At 50.0% G+C, this 18,760-nt stretch overlaps 1 protein-coding gene across 4 annotated transcripts in view; it reads left to right on the top strand.

Moving 5' to 3' along the window:
• The window catches only part of ADAM12 (ADAM metallopeptidase domain 12), a 379,957-nt gene that overhangs the window by 329,540 nt on the left and 31,657 nt on the right, over positions 1 to 18,760 (top strand). For all 4 annotated transcript variants that reach the window (XM_021072593.1, XM_021072591.1, XM_021072592.1 and 1 more), the window contains 7 exons: positions 853 to 961; positions 1,071 to 1,269; positions 3,397 to 3,474; positions 6,525 to 6,633; positions 10,688 to 10,823; positions 11,869 to 11,977; positions 14,089 to 14,268. In XM_021072593.1, the coding sequence (XP_020928252.1) occupies positions 853 to 961; positions 1,071 to 1,269; positions 3,397 to 3,474; positions 6,525 to 6,633; positions 10,688 to 10,823; positions 11,869 to 11,977; positions 14,089 to 14,268 (920 nt within the window). The remainder of the gene's footprint in view (positions 1 to 852; positions 962 to 1,070; positions 1,270 to 3,396; positions 3,475 to 6,524; positions 6,634 to 10,687; positions 10,824 to 11,868; positions 11,978 to 14,088; positions 14,269 to 18,760) is intronic.

The raw sequence follows: 18,760 nt of genomic DNA, 5'->3' as shown, positions 1-18,760 counted from the left end.
CACAGCTTATCCTGAAGAACGTGGAACCTTTTCCTGAATTTCTTGCATGGTCTTCACCAGATATCACTGTGTGTAGGACCCCTGGTCCCCTAAAGCCTTGGCAGCACAGACCCCAGTTACATGTTCTCTCCTTTTCTGGCTGGAAGATGTCCTGAAAATGGCCATTTCCTGAGCTCCCTGGCTCCCACGTCCCTCGCTTCCGGGTACCAGCATGCTGTGGAAAATGACCCCTGGCATGTGGCTCCATGGCCTCTGAGAGCAGCATCTGCCTTGCAGACATGGGCATTCACCGAAGCCAGAGCCCGCTCTGATGGGGGCTCAGCGGGACTGAAAATGCTGAGCAAGGTCCCTGGGTCGCCCATGCCCCCCGCCTCCTCCCTCCCTCCCACTCTGTGGCTCTTTCTCAGTCCCTCTTTCCCTCTCATCGCCTCCTCGCATTAGTCACCCTGATTCCTTGGAGCCTGCAGCAGCCTGCCCCCTCTCACCAGCATCGTGTGGGAGTTCTCGTTAAAGGAAGCAGCCTCCCCCTCCCCCTCCCCGCAGCCAGCCAGCCGCCTCGCCCTATGTTGGGTCAGGTCTGGCCCCAGAGCCCGGCCTCAGCTCCTGAGAGGCTGCATGTGCCGGGGCCCTGAGAGCAGCCCACAGGAGAGGGAGTGACCAGATGGGTGTTCTGCTGTGAACTGAGCCGGGAGGGACCGCCGGGCTCCCCAGGCTGGCTTGGAGCAGGCGTCCACCAAGGCCAGGCGCAGCTCTCTGGACCCAGAATGCGCCGCCCCTCAGCCTGCCAGCCCCTAAAGAGAACTCTTCCAAACACTTGCAGGAGGTGACAGTGCGGCTTTGCTTCTGTTTCAGGTGCTAAACCCGCCCCTGGGATCTGCTTCGAGAGAGTCAACTCTGCAGGTGACCCTTACGGAAACTGCGGCAAAGACTCCAAGAGTTCCTTTGCCAAGTGCGAGATGAGGTAGGGGAGGTCTCCGTGCCGACCACACCACGGCTTTGAACTTGCCGCGTCACTTAGGGCAGCTCCCAAACCTTCCCTCTTTGAGGACTGTCTGTTCTTGCCTTTCCAGAGATGCCAAATGTGGAAAAATCCAGTGTCAAGGAGGTGCCAGCCGGCCAGTCATTGGTACCAATGCCGTTTCCATAGAGACCAATATCCCACTGCAGGAAGGAGGTCGGATTCTGTGCCGTGGGACACACGTGTATCTGGGCGATGACATGCCAGACCCAGGGCTTGTGCTTGCCGGCACAAAGTGTGCAGTTGGAAAAGTAAGACCCCAACGCTCCCTTCTGGAGGCAGGCTCACAGAGAAGCGTCCTGTTCGGGAACGAGTTACAGAGTTGGTTCTCTAAATCCACTTCTCAGAACTTTGCCTCGGGAATCCACTTCCTTGCCCCCAGAAGCAAGAAGTCAGTAAATCCTAGATCACGATCTGACCATGGAGATGGAGACTTGGGGAAATCAAGCGTGTTTTCTCAGCCCTTTAGTGTTAATAAGTCATTTCTACACTGGGCGTTATGAGGGTTTCCAGCCAGGAAGTTACTTTGGAAGGAAGCGCAGCAGCATACTGTATTGTTTTTGGAAAAGTGGCCTTGGTTTTTGGCCCAGAGGAGACTTGTTCTCACCTGGACAGAAGGGGAAGTAAGATGTAGTTTCAGAGACCCCATGAAGGGAGCGAGAGGATAAGGTTTAACCAAACAAGGTTCTTCTGGAGACCGGGGGGAAGGGCAAACTGGGATATCTAGGGGATTAGAAACAAAGTCCAGAATGGGAAAAAAAAAAAAAAAAAAAAGGAAAAATTGAGATTGTTTACATTCTGCCATGTCGATTTTTCCCACCAGACTTTCTCATCAGACTGAATGACAGCGAGTTAATAAAATGCTGGAGGAAGGAAGATGAGTCAACACCCCCCCCATGCTTTTTTTAGACCCCATTTTCAGAATGACTAGGAAATCACTCACTCACACGGAGGTCACAGAGGAGAAAGGAGAGCTGCAGATTCAGCTCCTAAAGCACAGTTCCCAGGGCAGCTCCTGCCACCCCCACCCCCACCTGCCCTGAGCCACAAGCGCTTTATCCTAAAGGAACTAAGGTGATACGTGGAACATGTGAGACATTCTGGGTGTCTCCTTAACCACACGCATTAGCTTGTACTCAAGCCTTGACATTGGAATGATGCCCCTCAGCCTGTGGTCTCAACAGCCAAGGCTGGGTGGATCTGAACACCGAAGTCCCAAGGACGCCACTTACCCGTGCGCTCTTGCCTTCATGTGCGAGAGTACATGTGCTCTGGGCTCTTGCCTACAGAACCTGGGTTCTTTGAGAGCCGTCTTGAGCCTCGTCCCTTTTTTCAGAGGGCGTTAATCTTGCCTTAGACGAGCTGCTGGGGTCAAATGGTGAATGTCCCGTAGGAAGGTCCTACCTGATTAAAACTGCCTCTGTAATCTACAAATTAGACTTTTCTTCCTTTGCCTCGACTCACGTGTAACATCTCTATGGGAGATAAAGGGCTTAATCCCTTGAATCTGGAGTATGTCATGCACCTTTGAAACGAGACTAAACTCTTTCAGCCAGCCCAGTATCAGTGAGCAAATTACTACCTCTGCAGAGGCTGGATTGATACAAGGACCAGTCTGTTTTCCTCGGCTGAGCATTTTTGTGGATGGTTTGTGTCATCCGTGATAATACTTGTCAGCATTTTGGAAAGGTTCCCATAATTTACATCTCCCTTACACGATTCTCGGACCCTGGATTCTTGGAGTCTTTGTGTCTGTATAGGCCCAGGAGAAGGGCTGGTCCATTTTGTTCTCTCCTGGATCTTTTAATGAGCCGGGGTGGGTGGGGAGAAATACTGCAATATGTTGATTTCATTACAAGCTCTAAAGAAGAGTCCTGAGAACATCAGTTACCATAAGTTCAGAATCGACTGACACCATGTGCCATGCTGTGAAGAGAGACGCCCAGAGTGTCCGCAGGGATCTGAGCCCGGACATGGGCTGGGTTTGAGGGCAGCTGGCGGAATCCACATCCGGTCCAAGGAAGAGTGCATCATTAGGCCACGCCCATAGTGCCTCGCGAAGATGGTCGGCCCTGAGCTTTCCTTTGATTTCTCTTCTTTTTCAGCCACACCCGCAGCCTATGGAAGTTCCCGGGCCAGGGATGGAATCCAGGCTGGGGCTGTGACCAACACCACAGCTGCAGCCACACTGGATCCTTACCTCACGGCGCCAGGCCGGGGATCGAACCCACACCTCTGCAGCGACCTGAGCCACCGCAGGCAGATTCGTAACCGGCCGTGCCACAGCCGCCTCCCACTTCCTTCTTAAATACACAGGTAGATGCGTGTGCTCGTGGTGTTAGACCTGCTAAGATATTTGTTGTTTCCTCCCGCCCCAGATCTGCCTCAACCGTCGCTGTCAGAATGTCAGTGTCTTTGGAGTTGACGAGTGTTCGATGCGGTGCCACGGCAGAGGGGTAAGCAGGCCAACGGCCTTGGTAGAGCCAGCCCCTAACAGGTGCCTCACTCAAACGGTCCTTGGCAGCCCATCACTTGGTGAAAATATCGCAGTCAGTGTCTCTTCAACGTTTTCTTCGGAAGGCGTTCGCTTTCTTTGACCTTTCCATGGTATAAGAAGTGGGATTTTTATTTAACAAAGAAAATCAGATGGAGCAGTAATTATCTTTTAAATTAACCATATGTTTTTTTTTAAAAAAAAAAGAACTTTGTCATCTTCAAAGTAATTTTAATACTTCTTTCTTCATGAAGAAGTTCGCATTAACATTTCAAACAGAACGTTCCCTCTGACAACCAAGATTCAGTATGTGTCTGAACTGAGATATTTCCAAAAGAATTGAAACAAAGAAGACAGAACACACTAGCCACGTGTTCTTAAAACCACGTACAATGGGCTTCAACTAAAGAAAGCTGCTATTTTCGTGCAGAGAATTGGGGGGGAGGGGGGGGAATGGGATTCTAATTGTTTAAAACCTAATTTATTTTTCCTGACGGGCTTAATTATTTCCAATAGAATCACATTAATCTTGATTAGCTATGCCAGTGGTTCATTTTTCTGAAACCTTTTCTGCAGACATTGTGCTCCAGATTCTATTTTTGAAACTTGCAGGCAGTCGCCAATGAAGCTAACAGAGAATTATGGAGGTTTTCATAAAATTACTACTGTGCTCTAAGCAGAAAGGATGGCAGTGTCACCTCGGATGGGTTTGTTGACGGTGTGCGTAGCCGACTGTCAATATAAGAATGGAATCTTTTTGTGTCTTTATTGGAGCGTAGATTTCCTTCTGGAAGAAATGTCCTCGTGCAGCCTAATTATTTGCTGACGAAGCCCAGGTCCAAGTGGGGGGAGGGGACAAGACTGCATGACCAGTTAGTGGCAATGCTGGGTCAAGGAGCCTGGGCTCCTCGCAGCCCAGCATCCCTGGCATCCCGTCCATGCGTTGGACAGGAAAGGCCCATCTTTTCTGGGTAGGCGGAGCGGCTGCCATGACGTGGTCACCAGTAACTACTTGCTCAGTCCTTCCCCAGTGAGGCCAGGCCACCAGCGGCGCCTCCAGGTGGGCAGTAGGGCTGTGACCTCTGCCACAAGCTGCAAAAGGGCACTTGCCTGTAATCTGCAGTGGGGACCATGCAGACCAGTGTGGGCAGGACAGTGCCCGAGTCCTAGGGGCTGGTAGGTCTGCGCAGCATGCTGAGGAAGCAGGCAAGACGCTCAGACTTGGCACAGGCTGTGTGACCCCGGCATAAATTCTGCTTGGTTTTTGCTTCATAGAAACACACTTTCTCCCGTATCACAGGCTTTCCTGATTTGTTGGCCTTCTTGTTTGAAGGATTTGGGGCACAGGTGAAGCAGAGTCAGTGAAAGCAGGGAAACGTCACGATGGAGACACATGCCCCAAACCTTAATCATGCCTTAAGACGTAAAGTGCATATTCGTCCCTATCCAGCAGTATTTTTTTTTTTCACAGCCGCTCCCGCAGCATATGGAGGTTCCCAGGCTAGAGATCCAATCAGAGCTGCACCTGCCGGCTACACCACAGCCAACACCAGATACAAGCGGCATCCTTGACCTACACCATGGCAACACCAGATGCTTAACCCACTGAGTGAGGCCAGGGAGCAAAGCCACATCCTCAGGGACACTATGTCAGGTTCTTAACCTGCTGAGCCACAGAGGGAACTCCCCATCCAGCAATACTTTGATGTGTGGCTGATGCCTGTGGGGTGGATGTGCTGACAGTAGCCCAGCCCTGATTCCTTACATAAACCACCCAAAGTGCATCCATCATCTACGACACGGTTTGTTTAGGCAGAAGGGAAACTGAGACACGAGCTGCCTGGGTGCAGAATCCTTCCTGTCGTGTGCCGGCTTGCCTGGTCACCTGTCCTGCCCACTCCGCCTTTGTCAGAGGTTCTTCTCAGTGACTTGCCTTTCTTTACCCAGCGTTCCTAAGGCATTTAGCCCCGTTGTCACACAGAGAAAGCCCTCAGGTTCCCATGCCCCCACGTGGGGCCTGCAGCGGTCCTGTGAACTGCACATGGGACAGTGCATGCTAATCAGAGGGAGAGCTGTCATCACAGGCTGGGGTGGCAGCCACCAGTCACCTTGGTAACCCGGTGAGCTGGAGCCGGCTCCTCCATGCTCTCATGGCCCTCTGGGAGCAAAGCCCCCTCCCGCTTTCCTGGGCACCCCTTTTCCATCAGTCCTGAGCCGTCCTCTTCTTTCACCGTTAGCTGTGCCCACTGTGCAGGAGTGGGAGGCGGGAACGCCCCCTGGGTCTCTGCAGGAAGGGGTGGGTGTCAGGCAGTAGGTGGCAGAGCAGGCTTAGAAGAAGTGGTACCTGTTGGGCAGCGAGAACAGGAAGCCTGGCTCTAGGCCACCATGGAGCCCCAAGTCACCCAGCTTCCCAAACCTCCTGTGATGCCCTTGTGCTCGAATGCCACGCCTCTGAAGCAGGGCCCCCCTCCCCACTGCGAGGGCTTCTCGTCATGGCCAGATAGGGAGGCCTTCCTGGATTTCAAAAGAGGGACATGAAGGAGGTCCCGCTGTGGTGCAATGGGATCAGCAGCCTCTCCAGAGCGCTGGGGCGCAGGTTCAATCCCCTACCCAGCACAGTGAGTTAAGGATCCAGCATTGGCATACTTGTGGCGTAGGTCACAACTGCAGCTCTTTTGGAGAGGGACATGGACATGGACCAGAAAGGGGAGGGAGGGAGGGAGGGAGGCCGCCCTAAGCTCCAGCCTTCTCTCACCAGCTGCTGCTATTACACAGCTGGTTGGCGTTACATGAGCAGCCTGGACCCTGGGCTCACTCTGTGGTGCTGGGTTTGGTTTACCTTCCATCAGCAAGTACTGAGTCTGGCTCTGTTGGTGTGATGGGGGGAGTCCTGACCACAGGGCCTTTGCTTCGCCATGGACTTAGGACTCAGAGAGTGCTGCCCAGGGTGGAGGTGTGTCCTGACTCCGTTTCCCTCCTGCTCTCCCTCCCCCCCTGCCACCCTTTTAAAAGGTGTGTAACAACAGGAAGAACTGCCACTGCGAGGCCCACTGGGCACCTCCCTTCTGTGACAAGTTCGGCTTTGGAGGAAGCACAGACAGCGGCCCCGTCCGGCAGGCAGGTTAGTGGGACGGCGCATCCAGGGGGTGGGCCAGGCCCCTGGTGGGAGTGGGAAGCCAGGGTGGGGTGGGGGAGACCCTTCCAAGCAAGATGGAGGACTCACCAGCTGTCAGGTGGGGGCACAGCCAGAAACCCAGTGGGGACCCCCGATAGACCTGACACCCAGCCTGAGGCCTGTTTCCAGACCTTCTCTCATCCTTACCTGAACTTTACAGAGACCCCTCACTCTGCATTGCTCAGAGGCTGAGTCTGCCAGCCTTAAGCCTATGACATTTTCTTAGCAAAAGTCACTCTACCACCAGCTGCCAAGTGGGCATGCACTTCATTGTCAGATCAAAGGACTTTGTCAAGGTCAGCCACTGGGTATACTGGAGCCAAGAGGCATACAGTCTAGAGCCCCTTCTAGGAAGGCATCTTCCTCTTCATAACGGGACCTGTCCCAGCAGCAACCACAGCTGTCACCGCAGCGGATTCTCTTTGCCAAGCCACTGCTCCATGCAGGCGTCACGCCTTATACACATGAGCTCATCAAATCCTTGCAAAAGTCCACGTAATTCTTCTTTCTTTACATATGAAAGACCCGAGGCTCAGGGAAGTTGAGTAGCTTTCGTGAAGTCACACGGCTAGGACTGAGGCACAGGGATACCCATACCGAAGCACCTGAGAGCAGTGGCCGGGCTGGGACCAGTGGTCTTCTAGGTGACAGGTGGGCTCCTAGGTGACAAATGATCTCCTGATGCAGGTTCATCCTCTCTGAGCTCTTATGGGACAGTTAAGGCACAGGCTGAGTGATGCCCCCTTTCAAGGCAGAAGCATGGCCAATGGTGCAGATTGCCCACAGCGAGCCAGCCGGGGAGCCAGGGGTCAGGCAGGAAATTTCCCAAGCACACTGTGCAGCCACCTGAGCACCCCTGCCCCCCCATGCAGAGGACAGCATGCATCCTGAGTCCTGCTGTGACTGGTGGGTGGAGTCTGTGGTTGGCCACTGTTTCCATGACAATAGACACCACTGCTCTGCAGGACCAGGCAGAGGGCAGGGCCGGGAGGGAGAGACCCTCCAAGCAGGCACATCTGGAGAAACGGTGTCGTGAGGAAGGGAAGGAAGCTCCTGGTCTTCCTTCTGCCTGAAGATGCCTAAAGATGGGTGTGTCTCAGCACGGCATCTGTGAGCACCCTGGCTCCCTCTCTCCCGGGCTCGGACCCCTGCCCTGGCCCCGCAGCAAGTGGGGACGGGCTGCCCGGTCTCGCTCTTCGTGCATCGCAGGGGTGATGAGCAAGGTCTGGCTTCACACCTCCCTCCTCGCTGCCGTCCCCACCTTGATGGCTGGACTCTTGCTGCAACGTAGTTAATTTTCTGTTTGGCCGTAGAGTTTATAGGGGGAGCAAAAGAGTTTGTAGCGAGTTCCCTGGTGGCCTAGCAGTTAAAGATTCAGCATTGTCACAACTGTGGCTCTGGTCCCTGCTGTGGCTAAAGTTCAGTCCCTGGCCTGGCAACTTCCACATGCTGTGGGCACAGCCAAAAAAAAAAAAAAAGTTCTTTGTCCACAAATAGCAGGATTGTGGGCTTGACTGCTTTGGGGACCCTGCCGCCCACTCCATCTGCACGCATCCAGGGACCTGGAGGGGATGGCGAGACACAGGCCCTATGCTCTGGGTCCTCTTTGATGTGTGGACCCAGAGCATCAGTGTGGTCAGGTTTGGGGGTTTCCAAAACACTGGGGAAGCCAGGAGTCACCACTCTTTGTTGTACCAAGTAGAATATTTAAAAATGAAAACAGGAGTTCCCGTCGTGGCTCAGTGTTCATGAATCCGACTAGGAACCATGAGGTTTTGGGTTTGATCCCTGGCCTTGCTCAGTGGGTTAAGGATCTGGCGTTGCCATGAGCTGTGGTGTAGGTAGCAGCCACAGCCGGATCCTGAGTTGCTGTGGCTGTGGTGTAGGCCAGCAGCTATAACTCTGATCAGACCCCTAGCCTGGGAACCTCCATATGCCGCGGGTGTGGCCCTAGAAAATACAAAGACAAAAAAAAAAAAATGAAAATAAGCAAAGAGCTGAACTCATCCACCACTGCCATCATTTCATAAAAGAAAGTATGTTTAAATACTTCCCCCAAAAACACCTACAAAAAGGGGGGCCCTGAGAAGGTGGCGATGGCTGTTCAGGGCAGAGCCTCACCCTGGCCTCAGTGTCCACAGCCCGTCGGTTGCCTACTGACTGTGGCTTAGAAGTTCATGAAGCAAGTCCTTCAGCATCTGCTAGGCGCCCTTCCAGGTCCTGGGCACTTAAGGCACAGCACCCAGGAGAAGCTGTGTTGGGCAGGAGTGACAGAGGAACTCCGGGAGGTGGGCCAGCAGGAGGGGGTGCAGGAGGCAGGCCCCACGGGACCCGGCACCTGCACTGGACGTGGGGTTGAGGGCCTGGAACCGCAGCACTGCCTGGGTCTCATAGAGACAGGAAGCCTGGAGGGGTTGGTAGAGGGGCAGCGAGCTCAATGTGGGGCCCAGTCAGTGTTTGACTGATAACCGATCAGCTTAAGACTTAGAAATTTGGTTTTCAGGAGCTAAAAACTGTGGTTCCAGATTCTTGCTGCTTGCTTTTTCAAGGCCAGCTCACAGTCTCAAAAGAATGACATTTTGGCTGGGAAACCAAACGCTGCTTTTCCAGTAGCAGGTGAATCAAGTGGTCATATGTGATTGCCTTCCTCAGACGAAGACACGCGCCTGTCAGGACAGGTCAGCTGGGGACAAAGTCCAGAAGCAGAGAGGTGTGAAGACATCCCTCTCCCTGTAAGGCAGAGCCCTGCTGCCCTGGTTCGCAGCCACTGAGGTCCTGATCAGAACGGGGCTGGGAGAGCCTGGGCCACAGGAGCCGCCTCCACAGCCATCCCCAGCAGCCTGCAAGGACTACTGGGCGCCCACCCTGTGACCGCACACCGATGGCTGCTGGTGGGAAACAGATGCACTGAGATGCGTACTCACAATGGGTTCACCTCCCTCCTGAAACAGTAAATACAGCTCCTCCAAATCCTGGCCTTTCCAGGCCTCCTCAGATGCCCTTGACCATGCTGTGGTCAGAAACCAAGGCAATGGGAGCTCTGTTCTGGCTCAGCAGGTCAAGAACCTGACTTCGTGTCCATGGGGATGCAGGTTCGATCCTTGGCCTCACTCAGTGAGTTAAGGATCTAGCATTGTCACAAGCTGCAGCATAGGTCATGGCTGCAACTCCAATCCTGCATTGCTGAGGCTGTGGCGGAGGCCTCCGCTGCAGCTCCCATGCAGCTCCTAGCCTGGGAACGTCCATATGCTGCAGGTGTGGCCCGAAAAAGGAGAAAAGAAGGGAGAGAGGAAAGACGGCGAGCAGTGGATTGTCCCTTCCTTTCCATGCCCTTGAAGATCTTAGGTTCTCTGTATTAAACAAAATGGGATCAAATCACAGAAAAGGGGCTGTTTCCTCAGAGAAAATAAACAGCATCCTCCCAGAGAAAGGGGTCGGCCCCAAAGGCAGTGTTTTAAGTCTCTAACATAATGAAACCAAACCTGAGGATATTTCAGTTAAGCTGAGTTTTTCTCTTTTTCCACCTTCTAATGTGATGACATCTGGAAGTGACGTCTTGGTCTAAATAAATAAATACAAAAAAATAAATAAAACAGACTCCAATCCCAAAGAAGGAGAGCGGGAGGGAGCCTGTGCGGTGTATTTTTGATGGGCGCTGGAGACCACTGTGGTTCCGTGGGACTGTAGTGATGGCTCCTCGTTACCTTCTTCCCCTGCTGTTGTCACACCTGGGGGTGGGGGCCCTGTGTGGCCAGGGCTGTGATCCCACCTGCCAGATATGTTCCTGCAAGCTCCAGAGCCGTCAGTGAATGATGGCAAAGTTACTCCTCCTCAGACAGGACCTTTGCAGTAAGACTCACTTGCCATGCCACCCCTCAGAGATCTACTCGACTTCTGTCCCTTCCTTCAAAGTTCATTTGGCCGTAAATGTCACAACATGGCACTTCCCATGTTTCCCTGTCACTGCCTCCTTCCCTGAGTCAAATGTGCTTTGTTTCAGATAACCAAGGTTTAACTATAGGAATCCTGGTGACCATCCTGTGTCTTCTTGCTGCTGGATTTGTCGTTTATCTCAAAAGGAAGACACTGATACAGCTGCTGTTTACAGATAAGAAAAGCACCCTTGAAAAGCTCAGGTACGCTGGGTTGGGGTCCTCTTCTCAAGAAACGGCGTTCGAAAGAACGTACAACCCACCGCTTCTCCCTTTGTTGCCTTCGCAAAGAAAAGGTCGGCATTCCTGTGGCTTCAGTTTTTAAAATTTCTGCCACATCAGCTGCCCGCTTTACTTTCCCTGCAAACGACTTGCTACTTACTGTGTAAATACACAGGGTGTTAATGAATTCCACTGATGTGCTTTCCTTATGCTTGCATTGGTGATTTCTGCAAGACATGGAATATTAAAGTATTTTTGTCAAATATGGTGGATTCCGATCCAAAGGTATTCGAAGACATCACTGCTCCCAGGTGTTACAAAGCTGCGTGTCTATGGATTGCAAGAAGTAACTTAACAGAATAGTGTATTTGGGGAAAAGAACTTTTTTTTTTTAATGCTGTAAGAGTGCTAGATAGATTTTTTTTTTTTTTTGCATACTTACCACACCAAGTTAAAGGAAGTAAGTTGTGGGAGTTCCCACTGTGGCTCAGTGGTTAAGAACCCAACTAGTATTCATGAGGATGTGCGTTCAGTCCCTGGCCTTGCTCCGTGGGTTAAGGATCCGGGGTGGCCGTGGCTGTGCTGTAGGCCGCAGCTGCAGCTCTGATTTGACCCCTAGCCCGGGAACTTCCATATGCCGCAAGTACAGCCCTAAAGAAACAAACAAATATTAAATATGTTGTGTTTTGAGCACCACTGTGAAAAAATAGAAAATGTCAAGCAGGAGTTCCTGTTGTGGCTCAGTGGGTCAGGAACACAACTAGTATCCAGGAGGATGCGGGTTCAATCCCTGGCCCTGCTCCATGGGTTAAAGGATCCAGGATTGCCACAAACTGTGTTGTAGGTCACAGATGCAGCTCGGATCTGGCGTGGCTGTGGCTGGGGTATAGGCTGGCAGCTGCAGCTCCAATTTGACCCATAGCCTGGGAACTTCCATATGCCACAGGTGCAGCCCTAAAAAGCTAAAAAAAAAAGTCAGGCAGTGGGGACAACACCCCTGGTTAGCCCAACTGGAATTGCGTTTCAGGTGTGTGCGCCCTTCCCGGCCAGCCAGTGGCTCCCGTCCTGCTCAGGCTCACCTCACCCACCTCAGCAAAGGCCTGATGAGGAAGCCGCCACCTTCCAGCACACCCAGGGTGAGTTGTAAACAAACGCAGGTGAGTTTGTGCGTGATGGCGGGTTTTCAGAAAGAGCTTGAGCAGGAATAGAGCCGAGATCCTTCCTGTGCAACACTGGTTCAGCACCCAGGACACTGCAGGCTCCCTGAGAGGCTCGCGGTGCCAGGGGAAGCTCCCCCAGGTTCCGCTGAGGCAACGTCCCCCATGGGATGTGCTGTGCAATGCGTAGTGATGACCCTTCAGTCACCCACATGGCCAGGTGCCTGGCAGAACCACCGGATCTGCCACCCCAGCAGCTTCCTGGTGCTGGACTCCTGTGATTTGAAAATGCCACCAGCTGGGTTAGGGAGGGCTCCTGTGGCCCACGGTTCCTCCCAGGGCATTCCTGAGAGTTATACTGCACCCGTGGGTGGGTTGTCCCATTCTGCTCCCTGGGCTTTGGGAGCTCTGTCCAACCTGGGGTTTCAAAGCGCTGCATCCTTAAACCCAAGTGCACGCTGGCTCCCTCCTGCCTCTTAACTCTGCTACTACCTGGCGAATTCTGCCTGGGGTTCACGCTCATGTTTCGCTGCCCCCACCCAGTGTTCTGATGTATCTCTAAGAATTCTTGCATGTGGGACTCACTCAGCAAAGAGTCCAGGTTGTAGCAGTTGAACAGGGTTGGTGTCAAGAAATGCCACATGATTTTGAAAATCATTATCAGGTATTCCGTGAGCAAAAAACACTCAAACTAATAACAGCAAAAACAAAACAACCTATTTTATCTCCCTTGGTCCAAAAAGTATAGCAGGTTAGGTTCCAAAGAGGAGGCAGCCATTCCTGATAAGCGTGACCACACCTCACCCCTGATAGTGGGAAGGTAGGAAAAAAACAGCTTCATTTGTGAGATCCAAAAAAATGCAGCTTTATTAGGAAGAGCCACACACTAGAAATGACCCAAGTACATACATCTCAGCAGGTAAAGGGATAAACAAGCTCTGGTATATTTACCCCGTGAAATGCTGCTCAGAATAAGAAAAAAATGAATCGTACACACAACATCTCAGATAAATCTTCAAGTAATTAGGCCAAGTGAAAGAAGCCAGACAAAAAAAGATGCTTTTATTTATATGAAATTCTAGAAAAGGCAAACCAATTTACAGTGGCAGAAATCAGATCAGTAGTTGCTGGGGAAAGAGAAGTGGGGCAGGGAGCGTGATGGGGTGATGGATTGTTCATATCTTGTTTATCATGATGGTTTCATGGGCATGAACCTGTGTCAAAACGTACATGCAGTTAGTGGCGAGACCTCAATAAAGCTGTCTGCAGAGAGGAAGAAAAGAGAGCGGAAGAGAGGGAGGGGAAGAGGACACGAGGCAGGAGGCCCATGCTGCATCCGTTCTCATCTGTCGATAAAAGGAAGACAAAATAAGCAAAAAAAAGAAAGAAAGAAAGAGTTCCCATTGTGGCACAGCAGAAACGAATCCAACTAGGAACCATGAGGTTGCGGGTTCAACCCCTGACCTCTCCCAGTGGGTTAAGGATCCGGTGTTGCCGTGAGCTGTGGTGTAGGTCACAGACTCAACTCTGATCCCAGCGTTGCTGTGGCTGTGGTGTAGGCGGGCGGCTGTAGCTCCTACTCCACCCCTGGCCTAGGAACTTCCGTATGCCGCAGGTGCGGCCCTAAAAAGACAAAAGACAAAAAAAAAAAAAAAAAATAGGTAAAATACCGTGCCCCATCCTCAGCCCCACCCCAAGCCCTGATGCCCCTCCCCCAGGCGCCCCTCCCCCAGGGGGTTGCGTCTGTTCTCACGGAGCCTCGTCTGCCTTGAACCACGTTCCATTTGCACGAGTCCTTTGTCATTTCCCTAAGATCCCGTCTGTGTCTTCACGCATGCTGGTGCTCCCTGAGGAATTAAACCCGTTTTTAAAAATTCAAATAGAAACTGATCCCATGTTCCGGATTGGGGGGCAGGGAGGGTGCCGCTGTTAGAAATGCGAAGTGTACCTCAGTAACAATAGGTTCCCTCGCCTGTCACCCCTTTTCTTTCCCCGACCCCACCCAGCCTGCCCCGCAGCTACAGCAGATGAGGCAGCCCTGGGACCCAGCACAGTGCTTTGCATCACGGCTCTTTGCTCTGACCCCGCAGGACAGCCCCAGGAGACTGCCGCAGTGTCAGCACGTGGACATCAGCAGGCCCCTGCAAACCCTTGGCGTCCCTCGGCCCAGCTCTCCTCAGCGAGTGCTCCCGCCCCTCCACCAGGCTCCTCGGGTGCCCTGCGTCCCTGCCAGGCCCCTGCCAGCCAACCCCGCCCTCAGACAGGCCCAGGTAGGCCTTCAGCTCTCACCCTGGTGGCGTCCTTCGGATCCAGATTCTGCTGCTCGCCGATGTCTGAACTTGGACGAGGTGCTTAGGTGCTCAGCACCTTCTAGAAGGGGGATAATTCAGCTGCTCCGATGGTTAAATGAGATAATCCATGCAAAGCGTTTAGTGCTGGGTTCAGTGTGCAGTGCTGGCACAATACATTTTTGCAATTCCTAGGAGGCTCCCCAGCTAGGGGTTGAATCAGAGCTAAAGCTGCCAGCCTGCACTGCAGCCACAGCAACACCAGATCTGAGCCACGTCTGCGACCTGCACCCACTCAGGGTAATGCCAGATCCTTCATCCACTGAGCAGGGCCAGGGATCAAACCGGCATCCTCACGGATCCTAGTCGGGTTCATTTCCGCTGAGCCACAATGGGAACTCCCAGGAATATGTTTATATTTTATATTCGGAATAATGAGGGGGCCGGTTCACCTTGTCATCTAAACCATGACACTATTTTGAGCATGGCCGGGGAGTGATTAGGCCAGGGCCAGAAAACAGAGATGCTCACTTTGGGAATAATAACGGGCATACTTTCTCACCACCTTTCACTTCCAAAAATCTCTTACAAAATTTTCACAAAAATTTTACCACTGATTTAGTCTCTCCATACCCGAAGCAAGAGTGTATAAATATTGGTGTGTGGGATCTCATGTTTCTACTGCTTTCGGAAGTCACCTTTTCTGGCATGCCCAGGAATGGGACATCCATTCGCAATCCGAAACTTGAGGTGGGGAAACACGTAAAAGCCACCAGGTGAAAAGCACGAAGAGATCCCTGGTAATTTTTCATTTCTATCATTGTTATATTTTCTTCTATTAATTTTCGTGTATTTCTAATTAAGTGTCTATTCGAACATAGTTTAGATTACTCTAGACGTACATTGCTTTATATACACCTTTTTTTTTTTTGCCCTCACATCATTTTCATTTACCATAGCCTTAAAAAGTGTTAAAAATGTTATTTTATTGGAGTTTCCGTCATGGCTCAGCAGTAGAAAACTCGAGTGGTATCCACGAGGACACAGGTTCAGTCCCTGCCCTCGCTCAGTGGGTTAAGGATCTGGTGTTGCCATGAGCTGTGGTGTAAGCTGCAGACGCAGCTTCGATCCTGCATTGCTGTGGCTGTCACATAAGCTGGCAGCTGCAGGTCTGATTTGACCCTAAGCCTGGGAACTTCCATATGCCGTGGGTGTGGTCCTAAAAAGCAAAAAAAAAGAAAAAAGAAGTTATTCCATTGATAGCACTGCATGTGTCTACAGAATACTTTTTGAAGTACTTACCAATTAGTAGGCAAGTTTGAATGTCTCTGATTTTTGCTATTGTAAATACCTCTCCTATGAAGGTCTAGACAGGTAAATTTTGGACCACTTTAATTATTTCCTTGGAAAGATTCCTGAAAGTAAACATAGGGGGTTGAAAAATGATAAAACTGTTTTAAGCCTCTTAATATATAAATTAAACATTTTTTCAGGACTGATATGCATGTACATTCCACTATCACAGACATCTGTCTCTCCATGACTTTGCTAGAATTAGTACTAACGTTTCAAAGCTTTACCCACTTGATACATAAAATACCTTTTTGCGTCAAGTAGTTCTATGAATTTCTGAAAGGGATGTTGAAGTTTCCAACTATAAATATGTTGCTTTTTGTCCATCAGTTTTTATTTCACATGTGTGTTGAAGCTCTACGTTTGTGGTACCAAGAAATTTAGGATTATTGTGTCTGATTGGTGAATTGACTCTTTTCTCATTCTGTAATGTCCTTCTTTAGCTCTGGTGACTTTGTTCTAAAATCTACTTAATCTCATATTAATACATCTCAGTTTTCTTTTGATTGGTGTTTGCAAGGTATGTCTTTTTCCTTTTAACTTTCATATGTCGTTTTACTTGAAATGAGTTTCTCAGAAACAGCATATAATTGGGTCTTGTATTTCTTTATCCATTCTGTCAGTCACTGTCTTTTAATAAGTGTGTATAGACCATTTACTTTTAATGGAATTATTGATATGTTAGAATTTAAGTCCACCTTTTTCACATTGTTTGTTCCTTCTGAGTTTTGTTTTATTATGCTCCTCTTTGCTGACTTCCTGCAGGTTTTTGAACATTTTTCAGTATGCCATATTGATTCATCTACAGTGTTTTTGAGGTACGGCTGTGTGTACTTTTGTGAATAGCTGCTCTGGAGCAGGGTCTCTCAGCCTCAGAATTGCTCACGTTTTGGGCTGCATGACTCTTTGTTATATAGGACTGTCCTGTGTGTCATGGGATGTTCAACAGCATCTTGGTTTCTACCAACCGCAGATGGCAATAGTATGTGTAATCGTGTCTGTAAACATTGCCGCATGTCCCCTAGGACACAGAATCACCCCTGATGGAAAACTGCTGCTCTAAACATGACACTGTATGTATATGATTTATCACAGTCTAGTAGTATCAATATTTTATTCCTTCAAGTGGAATGTAAAAACTTTAGCACCTGTTAGATCCCTTTATCCCTCTCCCTCTATGACATGGATGTCTTAAGTGTTACCTTTATATAGTGAGAACCACTTCAGGTGTTGCCATTTTTGCTTTCAACCATCAAGCATAATTTTTTCTTTTTTTTTTTGTCTTTTTGCCATTTCTTGGGCCGCTCCTGTGGCATATGGAGGTTCCCAGGCTAGGAGTTGAATCGGAGCTGTAGCCACTGGCCTACGCCAGAGCCACAGCAATGCGGGATCCGAGCCGCGTCTGCAACCTACACCACAGCTCACGGCAACGCCAGATCCTTTAACCCAGTGAGCAAGGCCAGGGACCGAACCCACAACCTCATGGTTCCTAGTCGGATTCGTTACCCACTGCGCCATGACGGGAACTCCCCAACCATAATTTTTTAAACTTAAAAAGAAGGTCTGCTACATCGACTCGTATATTCACCCTTTCTGTTCTTTCTTCACTTCTCATGTTCCAGGTTACTTTCTGTTATCATTTCCTTTCTGTCTGAAGAACTTCCTTTAGGTGTTCAATTAAAGCAGGTCTGCTGGTAACAACTTCTCTTAGTTTTCCTTCATCTGAAAATGTCTGTTTCACATTTATTCCTGAAGGATATTTTCAATGGAAATAGAATTCTGGGTTGACTGTTTTCTTCTTTCGACATTTGAAAAATGTTGCCCCTCTTCCTTCTGGTCTTTATGTTGATGAGAAATCCATTGAAAAGCTCCACCCACAGTTTCCATCCCAGGGAAGAGATGGGGGCCTGTCATCAGGGAGGAGCATGTGGTACCCAGTGGAGAGGGAAGGGCATGGCTGTTTTCCTTTGTTTTCATGTGGAAGTAGAGTAAGGGCGGATATGGTCAAAGTGCTTCTCTTCCTGGGCTTTCCTTGGGATTTTTTTTTTTTTTTTTTTTGTCTGGGGCTATTGGTATTTCCAGATGGGGGCCACTCCAAAGCCTAGGCTAAGATACAAAGAAGGTGAAAACAAAGAACCAGGGCTTACTACTAGGTTGATTCTTGAGTTCTGAGGTCCCAAGCCAGTCCATTCACTTTTCTCCACCTTTCAGAGTCTTGTCACTTGCTTTATGAACTTTCTCCAGACTTTCTTATACTTTGTGAGAGGAATAAGGGGAAATGTACTTATTCCCTCTCATCCAGACCTCATTTCGGTTTGTATTTCTTTGATTGCTGGTACACCTGAACTGCTTTTTGGATATCTATTAATAAATGGTATGCTGGTAAATTGGCTGTTCAAAAAAAAAAAAAAAAAAGCTATGATCTGTAGGTGATTTCTCTGCAGTAAAAACTCCACCATGATCAATTTCAAGTTATTAAGGTGACGTCACTGACTAAGAAGTAGAGGATCAGCTGACGTGAGCCAGTTCCAGCTGGTTCCATCACAGCTGCTATGAACTATATCTGTTCTGTGAGTCGTCTGTTCCCATCCCTTCCCTGTGTTTTTCTTTTTGAGAGAGACAGTTCTTCCTCCTGATTTGTTAGAGTTCCTTTTCTTAATAGGTTAAGAATATCCCAGTAATTTCTTACAAACCTTCCCCTAATTTGTCTTTGGATTTTATTGATGCCATTGTTTTGATATAAAAGGAATCCCAGCTTTGAATATTAAATTTATTCACCTTTGGTGCACTTCCCCCTTCCCCCCTTCTGTGCTTACAAAGTCCTCTCCCATTTCAGTCAGTTAAGATCCACTGATCATTTCTTCTGCTTATTTTGTTGGCTGTTGACAGTTCCGTCTTTAACACTTGGATTCACGTTGCTGGAAGGGGGCGGGCACTTTCTCAGCTTTCTGGGCTTGTGGACATCTTTTGATGAAGACCTTGAACCCTCAGAAAATGCACCCCCTTATACTGAGGCTTTTCATGTCTCCCCGTAAGCAGGTTGCCTGTGTATGTGATACTGGACTGTCTCTAAATGGAAAGATATTTCTACATGCTGCTGTCATTTTTCCTACCAGTAGCG

Source organism: Sus scrofa, chromosome 14 (genome assembly GCF_000003025.6).
Source record: "Sus scrofa isolate TJ Tabasco breed Duroc chromosome 14, Sscrofa11.1, whole genome shotgun sequence".
In the NCBI taxonomy this organism is placed as follows: Eukaryota; Metazoa; Chordata; class Mammalia; order Artiodactyla; family Suidae; genus Sus; species Sus scrofa.
The sequence above is the reverse complement of the archived record's forward strand: the minus strand, read 5'-3'. Positions and strand labels throughout refer to the sequence as shown.